The following is a 12,433-nucleotide window of genomic DNA, read 5'->3' on the forward strand; positions in this document are numbered from 1 at the left end:
AGTCCCTATATGAGACTCGTTTGACCAAAATTATGTCGCGTTCATTTGAAAGGTACAAAGTTTAGTTTAACAAACGGATCGACAATAAGTTTAAGTTTACAAAGTTATAAAGTATGAATGAAATAACTTGCGACATAATTAGTTTGAAACCACAATTGCTATAAATAGCGTAAGTATGTAAACAATATGTTTGAATCCAAAAGTGCTATCACTAGCGTATGCATGTATGTATGCTTGACTCCAAGCAAGAAATCAGAGTGTATGCATGTATGCTTGACCCCAAGCAAGTATGTATGTACGCGGAAGCATGTATCAAATAGCCATGTATGAACCTGAGAAACATATAGAAAACTGTCAACGAAAAACGTTGGTGAAATCATAGGTGTATTAGTAAATGTTATATTTTGAACCACAAGATTTAGTATTTCCATAAATTGATCATCCAAAAGTTGCATTCCAAAAGTTGGTTCGCGAGCACCCAATTATCAAAGCTTAACATTCCTTCCATTGTATACCCCATCACTTAGTGCTAGAACAAACACTGATTCTCGAAAATATATTTCATCCGTAGACGGTAGCGAACCGTCAAAGATGAGGGTTGTCAACCCATATGGCCATATAACATAAGTTCTCGCTTACACCCGGCAAGTGTAACTAATGATAATCGAATTGAGGATTTTTGTTCTAAACTCGCTGTAGAATGTTTGTTTTCCTTGTACTTGTGTTCAAAGTATAAAAGTAAGTAGTACAAAATGTAACAAAGTATATGTTTCTCAACCCACAATTTAAAAGTATAAAAAGTTGTTGAAAAGGTGGGACTATGATCTCACCTCGAGTGCACGAGTATAAAAGTACTTCACAAAGTAAACGTGTGCATGAAAGTTGCTTAGTCTTGACCTAAACAAGTAAATTGTATCAATTAACTGGTTACGACACAAGGTCGGGTGAAATGTGTTCAATTAGTCCTATGGCTCGTTACGACTCGAATAGTATAGCATGTGAATCACGTTGTCAAGTTTCATGCAAGAATCAAGTATAAAAGCATGTTAGAACGATTGTAATAAAGTTTGAGTTGACATTTCAAAACCTTACCATTAGAAAGGAAATCTTATTACGTTTCCAACGATATTTGATTCATCGAAAACGGAGTTACGGTCAAAAAGTTATGGCCAAAACAAGTTTGCTGAAGTTCGGATGAAACAGGCAATTGTCACGGCGCGACAAATTGCTCCGCGGCGCGACAAATGCCTATGTTGAAGGTCAGAAAGCCTGAAAAACATGTTCTAAAATCACCCTTTGGGCCACGGCGCGACAAATTGCTCCGCGGCGCGACAATGGCCATGGCCTGGTCCCTGGCCTGTTTCACTTGTTCAAGGCTTGGTAAAATTTCAAACAAACGCAAAACTCAAACCGTAAACAATTAGGAAGCGTATCTTATACCGTTGGAAAGCTCTTTTGACAAGGAACACAACTAAACATGTTTCATCAAACAAAAACAACATTTTCCATAACCGATTTCTCGTCAAGTGATCGTTTAAAAGTCCATTTTCAAAGTTTCAAGTTCATCAATGCATTTTGAGTTTCGGGAATCCAATTCTCACATATGATATGCCGTTTTGAAGGTAATGAGGCATACATTACAACTAAACACTAACAATTAACATTCCATGGCATTTAAGCATCCAAAAGTTCATGTCAAGAACTATCAAACCCTAGTCAAACATCACAAAATCATTAATCGGGTTTTTGAAGTTTTCTTAATCAACCTACACATCCAAATGTGGCTAATGATACTAGTAACACAATTATAACATGAACTTTAACAATCTAACAACATTAACTCATCCAAAATCAAGGATTAAGCAAACCCATTTCAAAAACTCAAACTAGTTACTCCAAACCACAAATCGAGCAAACAAAACATATATTCATGTTACACACGAGCCATAGACACTAACTAACACAATTTCAAGTATATAAAACGAATTTAGAGAAATTTAGTGTTTTAGAAATGTTACCCAAAATGGATGAAATTGGTACCAAATCGAAGAGGATGATGAGAGGATCACGAATATGTAATTTGTTTTGAAGTTTGCTTCCCGATCCGAATTTAGATGATGAATTATGTTTGTGTTCTTGAGAGAAAAAAAGAAAGAAAGAGAGAGAGAGGGAGATGATGGAAATGGTGGTGATTGGGGTGGACTAGTTGACCTAGTCAACTAGTTTGCCCCGTGTCAATTTTAGTCCCTCGAGTTTAGAAGCGGGTGCGGGATTTAACCAAATGAATATTTTAAAAATGCTCGAGTAGACGAGTGATGTTATAATTAAATAACGAGAAGATTATAAACGTTAGTCAACGGAAATTGGGAATTTAAATAGCGAAAGATATTATTTAAAAAAAAAGACGGTGTTAAAAATAAATTTAACGGAAAAACGCGGGATGTTACAGTTATGATGGTGAAACCTTGGTTAAGATGATGCAAACACATCATGAGTTGTACGCTTGAAGCTATAGGCATCAAGGATGAGAACCATGATGAACATCAAGCACCAAACTCACCGGAACCCATTATTTTACTGCATTCTGTCTTCTACCTACTGTTTTCTGGTTTCTGTAACATACCAGTACACCTGGGCTACTGTAACCATGATTTTCAGATATATCTTTTCGAGTAGATAACTTTTCATATAGGACTCGTCTTAATCCGAGTTACGGTTTAGGATTTATGGCCCTCCGATCGTCACTATGTCCTTTTAACGTTGTGCAGAAATTTCTGACCTACTCGCACTTAGACCATCACCACGGTCAAACGAAGACGAGTTTGCTTCTGTAAATTTTACCACACTTAAAGGACTCATATGCGGAGCCATGGCCACTGGTCTCACCTTAATTCAATAAGGGTAGAGGCCGTGGTGACTGACTGAAGTCAGCCTTTGTTTAAACTACTTTCATGAACGAAACTTACTTTACGCCTTTTGTTTGATGATGAATGATGATGACCCTTAAGACCTTATTTACATACTTTTAAACTTTTTCGGACGATTTACTGACTTAGTACTATTTGACTTAGGTTGAGGACCCATTTGGACGACCTTCATTACTTGCTTACTTTCCGAGTCATACTTTACCGCTACTTTATCATTGTGAGTTATAGCATCCCTTTTTACTTTAACTATTTTGGGAACTGAGAATACATGCGCATTTTACATTTTACATACTAGGCACGAGTACATAAACTATATATATGTGTGGGTTATACAACGGCATAAAGATTCCCTTTAGCTCGGTAACGTTTAGTCATTGGTTTTTGAACCGGTGAACGCGAATCTTAGATATGGATCCATAGGGTTTGACATCCCCACTCGGGCTAGTCGCGCTAGCATTTAACGAGTGTTTAATACTTCGTAGACATACGCACTTGCCAAGTGTACTTTCAGGGGGGTATAAACGTTAAGTTAGTTACCAAGTGCCCACGGTTAATATATACTTTATCATACTATTTTGAAACGCTCTTTGTAGCACTGAAATCTCGTGGCCTACCTTACATACTGTTACACTTAAACTATAGCTCACCAACCTTTTGTTGACGTTTTAAAGCATGTTTTTCTCAGGTGCTTGAGGTTAGCTTCCGCTGTGTACTAGTCGTGCTGTAGACACCCGCTGCTTAGAGTTGTTATCGCATGAACTACTTTATTTTGCATTCAAACATTAGTACTTTTGAACTATGACTTGTAACGACCGTTGTGGTCACATACACTTATTATTTGCTTCTACTTAGTGAAGCATGCTTTTGGATTGTAAAACATTCGATGTTGGTTTAGACATCACTTTATTAATGAATGCAAACTATTTTTGAAAACGCATATAGTACTTAACCTTGTAATGATCCTGTTGTTGATGATTTGTACACGATGGTTTTGTACGGGGCATCACAACCTTTAAACATAAAAAATATTTTTCGAACAAAACACAACAAGTTATTTATGGAGTTGAATAAGAAAATTTTAGATGAAAACCAAATATGAGTGTCGTGAGTATGTTAACACTTAGTTATTTTTCAATAAATACCCCACAAGTATTAATTTTTCAATATGAGTGTCGTGAGTATGTTAACACTTAGTTATTTTTCAATAAATACCCCACAAGTATTATTTTTCAATTTTTGTTACCAACGAAGCTGTGCTTCAGTGGTACCAGTCACCTATGAACCCTGAGCCCACGAGAATATACCCTTTGCCAAATATGGGGTGCAGGTTCGAATCCCTCCGGGGGCGATATTCGGCCTGCAAGTTCTCGTTGGGTATTGGGGGGAGGTGTCTTACACGGTATACTTAGCCCTTACTGGGTGGGCGGTATAGGTGCCAAAGGCACACGGGGTCAGGGTTTCCCCGCCAGATTAAACCTTTTGCCAAGTATTAATTTTGTTTTATTTCTGTTGTTTCAACTTCTTTTTATATAATTATGCTTTAATCATATGTTATAGATTGCGTCTAAACTATCCTTTTTAATCAATGGAGTAATTGAGACAATTTATCAAAAGCGCGAGTATAAAAGATGGTGTAGTGTGGCTTCTACAATATTTAAAAAGGTCTTGTCTTTTCATTTTCCTCTTAACTAAATTTATGATTATTTTTAAATTTTTATTTATTTTTATTTATTTTTTCATGCAAGGATTAAGATCTATGATTAAGTTTATCGATTACATTTAAGAGAAAATATTAAAGGACTGCTAATGCTAATTTGGTTGCACTTTGGTTTTCCATTTATTCCGTAACTAATGTTTATGCTATTTAATTTGCAATTAATATGCAATTAGAATACTGACCCTCTTATTTATCTGTTTTTAGTTCAATTTAAGTTAATTTGGTTTTTATCTTTCCTACGTACACCATGATAGTTATAGCTCGATAATGGCGAAAATTAAATTCAGTAGTTCAATAATATTTGAAATGTTAATTACCTCAATTAATACATTTGATTTATTATTATTATTTGGAAGACTACTTTATTGAAGACAGTACAAAAAATCATACCAGAATAGTAGTGTCTAAATATTTGTCTAAATCAATGTTTGTCTCTGTAAATATTTGTAGTGTCTAAATGTTTGTACAATAACATTTTATACAAAAATTCATAACTTTCGTAATTGAAATTCTTATTAAGGAAAATACGGAAAAATTAACTTGATCAAAGATCTTTTTCATACTTGACATTTGGCCTATATTTCTAATTTGAATGAATCAATTAAAAAAATTATTTTAGTTTAGTCATAAATGAAAAAATAAATAAACTTTTTGGAGAGTGTTTTATATATAGTAATAAATTTATTTTACCCCGTTTAAAAAATGATACTATAAATTCATAAGAACTATTATTGTGAAGATTTTGTTTTCATTAATAGTTAATCAGTCATTAATTTATTTTTTACCAACCGTTTATATAAACGGTTGGTAAAAAATGATTAACTACGTATATTTTTTTATTTTTCTAAAGATAAGCTATTAATTTTTCTTTTTTTCCTTCTTTTTTTTTTTTTTTTTTTTGCTAACAATTTAAACAACTAAATTATGTGAATTTGATTTGTTAAACTATCAAAATTTTAATTGGTTTAACTAGGTTTTTTTTTTTAATTTTTTTTAATTTTTTAAATATAGTACACAATATTTTAACGAAAAACATATAGTTTCGTACAACGATAACCAATTCTGTGGGCAGAAATGCCTTTTGGCCCAGCGAAGCGGGCCAGACGCATTTTTTTTTTTGCAAATACATAAAAATCTAATTCCAATTTTCTAATACAATCCTATCGTAATAGAAGCCTAAAAAAATATATGTAAAAAGCGTTATATTTTTATTTTTCATCGCCTTTTTCAATATACCGTATATTATTTGATTTTTTATCTTTAAAAAAACCTACTAAAATTATATGGACCATAAGGTTTTGCCAAATAAGTAATTTGTTTAGAAGCTTCAAAACTTAATTTGTTTTTGATTGGTTTTGTTGTCAAATTGAACATTGCAGTCAGACTGTAACATATATCCAATTGTTTACGTATTTTTCATTTATATAGTAGAACATTACCATAACAGTTGCCGGCCATTGCGTAAATGGTCTGAAACATTTTGATGACTTTGAGACCGAAAACTGTCTAACGATATAGTAGCGTTAAAATGACACTAATCCGCCGCGAAGCGCTGACCACATACCTAGTTATACACTATTCTTTAACTTGGAAGCCGCTTCTCCAAGCGAACACCTTTGGCCATCTCATAAACCCCAGAAGACTAAATTTCTAAACCCTAAATCGAACAACAACATCATCATGGGTACACCGGAAACTTCACGAGAACCTTGCCCCGACCGAATCCTTGACGACGTCGGCGGTGCCTTCGGTATGGGCGCCGTAGGCGGCTCCGCCTTCCACTTCCTTAAAGGTTTATACAATTCACCGAGCGGTCAACGTTTTATTGGGGGTGCGGAAGCCGTTCGTATGAACGCTCCACGTGTCGGAGGATCATTCGCCGTATGGGGCGGTTTATTCTCAACCTTCGATTGCGCGATGGTGTACGCTCGTCAGAAAGAAGATCCATGGAATTCGATTATCTCCGGTGCGGCTACCGGAGGGATTTTATCGATGAGGCAAGGACTGCGTCCGGCAGTTAGGTCGGCGGCTATGGGGGGAGTGTTATTGGCTATGATCGAAGGTGCTGGAATTATGCTGAATAAGTTTATGAGTGCGCAACAACCGATGCCGATTATGATTGATGAGGGGGCTCAGATGCCGGAAACTTCGAATTCGAGTGGCTGGTTTGGGGGTTTGTTTGGTGGTAAGGAAGAGGAGGTGAAACCTAGTGTTCATACTGAAGTTTTGGAGAGCTTTGATACACCAATTCCTCCAACTTTTGAATTTAACTAATGAATTTGATTCGATTTGGTGAGTGGGATTTTATTGCAATGATTGTTTGAAGCTTTATTTGATTTTCTTTAGAGGTTAATTAACAATTAATTGAAGTTTGATGTTAAGACTTTTCTATATAATGTGTTGTAGTAATAAAGTACTAAATTCTGTTAAATAATTTTATAGCACCAATTGAATGCTTAGTTTTGTGAAATTGGTATACTGTGAGGTTGATATCATGATATGATGTGTCTGTATGTCTGTTTCAATGCATAAACTTATTAAGTGTATGATTGAAGTGTAGGCTGTTTTGTAATTAGTTTTAAAAGCAGTCATTTTGTTTATTGATCAATAATTTTGATTTTTTGTCACCAAAAGGGTGATAATCTGATTAAGAAACATGTGTTTCTTTGTTACTGCTGCTATGATCTCATGTTGGCTTGTAACAGCTCATTGGGCCTTTACAGATTTTGTAGGTTTGATAATACTTATTGTTGCTTATTACAAGATTCAGCTTGTGAAACATAACTAGTTTTACTTTCAGGTTGCATAAGGCATAGCATATTTCTTTTCAAAAGTAACAAAACAATTTCATGTTGAGTTATGTTCAGTATGACATACTAGGCGAGCAGCGAGCTTATTTGTTAATTTGGTTGTTAAGGATCTGTCGTTTGTTGTTTAGTTGAGTTATTCTGTGTACGAGTTTGTGTTGGTGCATACGTAACTGTGTTGCGTTTTGAGTTTATGGTTAGGTGTGTAAATGACTAAATTTGACGTGATACGCTCAATCTGTTTGTCAAGGCTGCAGCTTGCCTGTATCTTTTGGGAAATCGTAGCAGCTAACTTTGCAAGCACAAAATCTATTGTGAGTTGTTTCTTATTAATTATGACAAAACAACCACTTTCATATCAATCGATTATGCACCTCAATAAGGTGTGAATTAGTGTCTTCTAGGTTATCAAAAGCAAGCTTATAAATTATTTTTGGTTCTATTGCGATATTCTAGTAGATTGATGCACAAAGCGGGTCAAAATCTAGTTCGAAAACAGTCACAGATAGCAGGGTCCCAGTTACAGGTCTACTATATGAATTCTGGGTGACTATATTACAGAAGTATAGACATCTAAATTGTGAGAGTTATTTTACATCACTTGAATACGGAGTATATCATAAGCGAGTGTGCATGTGAGTCGTCTCACTTGCTAGCTAATGTTTTGTTTATGGGCGAAGTGTATTATATGTATTATCGTTGTCAACTTTGTTGGCTTGTTGCTGTCCAAATATGTTGATAGATTTTTAGTATGTTCATTGTGTTGTGTGCTCATTTACATATGCTTTTGATTCGTAACATGACTGTAAATCTATTACGTACAAGTCCTATGAATTGTGATACCGTATACGGAATAGTAGTGAAAGGTATGAATGCATGATTTACTATTCATATGCATATAAGATCACTCTATATCTTTCACTCCTTTCATTGAACTTATCTATTCTATATCAGTGTTACATCAATGTCACACATTTTTTTTAAGGGAGGTAATCCGTACACAACTTTATTTTTACCATACACCACCAAAATAATTATTTGGACATTTTTACCCTTCCTTCTATTTACCATATCCCACCACCTCTTTTCAACCTAAAATAAATCAAATCTGAGAATCCCTTTAAACCATACTTTACTTCCTCTCCATCTTCTTGATTCTTTAGCTGTTACGGAGTGTTAATATTATAATAATGAACACCCCTCCTATATTCTTATCTGTTTTCATAAATAAAGAACATATAAACCCTACAAATTGATTATAACTCGTGGTTGCGTTATAGGATGTGGGTGGTGCAGGAGGGTTTCTACTTAGCGATGGTGCCGACGGCTTCGTTAAAAAATGTGCCAACGAATTTGGTGCTCTAAATCAGGGAAGATTCGAAGCTCTTTTTATCTACCTTTTGAGGTTTCTTACGTACTTAAAGAACCAAACGAGTCATTTCAAGTTTGTTGCTTTAATTTTATAGAATTTGTTCTGGTGATTTTATTTGAATTCCTAATTTGAATTCCTAATTTGAAATTAGGGTTCTTTTTATTAATTATATACATTTGTATGTATGTATGTATGTATGTATGTATGTATGAATTTTGATGGTTTGTGTTGCTTTTGTTCTCTGTACATAATTTTTTCAATTAAATTCATTATAAGTTAAAGATCCACCAGTTTATGGGCTTGTATACATGGTTAGATTCATTAATAGCTATGCTTATGCTGTATTGATTAATGGGTCAATCACCAAAATACCCATTTTTTTGGCCTTTTCTGAGCTGGAACCCCCTTTTTTTTTTTTGAGAATTTGCCCGCGCAAGGCGCAAGTATCTTTAGACCTTGCGACCTTGCGACCTTGCGGCTTGCGCCTTTGCGTGTAAACGCAAGGCGCAAGGATAAGGACTTGCGTCCTTGCGCCTTGCGTCTTATCAGAATGGATTTTTCCTGATTTCTGGATAAGATTTTTTTGGATTCTTTGTACCTTTACGGATAAGATTATGTACCTGTCTATTTAATGAGGCTAGAACTCCAGATTAATCATTTTATTTCACTTCATTTTCAAAAAGATCAAGTCATTAGAGCATCGTTAAGGTACCAACTTTTATCTATTTTTTCACTAATTTGTGTCTTAATGAGCTGTAGTAATGATGAAGCATTTGTTGTTCATGTATGTTGTGGGGGTAATTTTGAATTTGTTAACAACATACCTATGTATCTGCCTCTTGACTGTTTTAGAACCAGATTAAAACTACCACTTGCTCCACAAAAACCAATAAATCGAAGAGTATTGTTAAGGAAAATTCTCAAAAAAATTGAATTGCCACCTAATGTGTGACAACCCAGAAATTTCCAACCAAATTTAAACTTTAATCTTTATATGTTTCCGACACGATAAGCAATATTTGTTAAGTTAAATTTCAAGAATTTTAAACTATGTTCATACATTCATTCAACCTCAACCAAGTTCCAACGATTCACGAACCATTAAACGAATATGATTATATATGTATATGTGTATATATATTATAACTTGAAACGTAAACAAAATATTAGATTAAATACTTTATATGATTGTATCTGTTTCAAAATGTTTATCAATGAAATTAGAAGATAAGATCAAATGATTGAATTATCAGATATATTGAATTATGATTACAAGTCTCTGTTGAAAGGCCCACGTTGATTTGAGAAATCTTTCTATTTTAACAATATTCGGAAAATGGTAAAGTGATTTATAAATAAGAACAAATTGTTAATCATTGAGAACTAGACAAAGGATAGTGGAAGATTGAATCTCATAAAGACTTGATTGATCTATTTAGTTTCAAACGTACAAAAATGTTTTCAGTTTAAAAAGAACTTTATTATTAAAACGTATATAACTTTTATAAATATCTAGAACCACTTTTGACAACTCATTACTTAACCAGTATGATAAAGATAAAGATATTTATATTTTATTTTATTAAATATATATAACGATTTAAATTAATATTATATATATTTATACGCGTATTATACGTACATAGTTTTATACTTTTACTATACTTAAACTTTACCTTTACTTTATTTTTACTTTACTTTAACTTTAATAATTCACTTTAATAATTCATACTTTAATAATTCACTTTAATAATTCATACTTTAATAATTCACTTTAATAATTCATACTTTAATAATTCACTTTAATAATTCACTTTAATAATTCATACTTTAATAATTCACTTTAATAATTCAAAAATCTATTATAAATAGAATTCAATAGGTTTCATTATTTCATAGAAACTTGAAAATATTTTTCTCTAAACTCTCTCAATCGATTTACATATATATATTTACTCCGTATTATTTCAAGATATTATTAGTATACATAAAATATTACGTCAGAGTGCTGTCCGAGTGATTTCGAAATTTTTTTTCGAGTGGGATTAGATTAAGGAAATTATGGGTTATAGCTATGGAGGTGATTGGTATGGTTCATGGGTATGCTCGTGAGGTCAATATAGTGTTTATCATCTCCGTTGCGTCTACGTACCTTTCCTGCAATATTGAATCTCAATATTGATACGTGAGTACTCATAATTTAACTTTTACATACTAATAGTGTATCCCTGACTAGTGCTCGAGTATATAGGATTATGCATGTTTGTACTTTTGATATTGCCTTTAGTTAGGTTATGTTGAATCCTGAATTAGTTATATATGCGACTGAGATAAGGTATAAGATATGCATGTCGTTGGAAAGCTAGCGAAAAATTAAGAACTTTTCATTTAGATATCGAATGACTTCGATGAACGGATTTGAAGTTATAGTCCATCGAATTTTTGTATTATTATTAAAAATGATTATTATTATCGTCGTTATTATCGTCGTTCTAGTTTTATCTTATTATTATTATTATCTTTATCAATAAAGGGATTTATCATTAAAAATTGTTATTTTTTTATTATTACTATCGTTATTATCGTTAAAGTTATTATTATTATTATTATTATTATTATTATTATTATTATTATTATTATTATTATTATTATTATTATTATTATTATTGGTATTATTATTATTATTATCATTATTAATATATATATCATTATTTAAAAATGGTTATTGTTATTGTTATTATTATTATTACTATATTATCATTAAGATAATTATTAGTATTATCGTTAATAATGTTATAGTAACTATCATTATTAATATTAGTGTAATTAAAACAAATATTTGTAACACCTAATTATTTTGATTACTATTATTATCATTATTACGAACACGATATAAAAGACGATTAAAAGCTATTAAACGAAACGATTAGGAAATAATGGGTAAGAGTATCATGATGAAATTAAAATATTATAAGATATTGATTTAGATAAAATTATCGTTCTTATTATTTTTATCATTACTATTATTATTAAAATTATTGTTAGTATTAAAACTATCATTTTAACAAAAATTATCATTTTAATAGAAATGTCATTGTTACTATAAAATATCATTATTATTATTATTTTAAATAGAATTATTATTTTAAAGATAATATTAAAAATTATCATAAATATTAAAGTTATCATAATTAGAATTATCGTTTTATCATAATGTCATCTTAGTAATTATAAATATTGATATTTTTATAATAATAATAATTATTACAAAATAATACAACTTTTACTTACTATCATTATAGATATTATTTTATCAAATAAATATTTGATACAAACATATTTTACTACGTGTAATAACTTACTTTAATAATACGTATCATATTATCTTTATAATATTAAATGAACCCTATAAATTTTATTACTTAATATATATAAAAGTATATTTTATTATATAAATATAATATAAAATTTTATTTATTAATAAATAAATTATATTATTTACTCTAATAAATCTTTTAAAAATATTTAAAAATATAAAACGACGATATTTAAACTATATATTAATAATGTATAAATTTTTGGAAATTATTTTGAGTAAATTTTCTTTTGT

The 12,433-nt window shown here is 31.6% G+C and overlaps 1 protein-coding gene across 1 annotated transcript; it reads left to right on the forward strand.

Annotated features, from left to right (window-relative positions):
• Window positions 1-6,218: 6,218 nt before the first annotated feature.
• On the forward strand, window positions 6,219-8,942 carry LOC139872437 (mitochondrial import inner membrane translocase subunit TIM17-2-like). Its single transcript, XM_071860311.1, has 2 exons — window positions 6,219-6,936; window positions 8,732-8,942. Exon 1 carries the CDS (start codon window positions 6,325-6,327, stop codon window positions 6,916-6,918), a length of 594 nt encoding a protein of 197 aa, XP_071716412.1. The 5' UTR covers window positions 6,219-6,324; the 3' UTR covers window positions 6,919-6,936; window positions 8,732-8,942.
• The last annotated feature ends 3,491 nt before the right edge of the window (window positions 8,943-12,433 follow it).

The sequence above is a fragment of the Rutidosis leptorrhynchoides genome, chromosome 10, assembly GCF_046630445.1.
Source record: "Rutidosis leptorrhynchoides isolate AG116_Rl617_1_P2 chromosome 10, CSIRO_AGI_Rlap_v1, whole genome shotgun sequence".
Taxonomy (NCBI): Eukaryota; Viridiplantae; Streptophyta; class Magnoliopsida; order Asterales; family Asteraceae; genus Rutidosis; species Rutidosis leptorrhynchoides.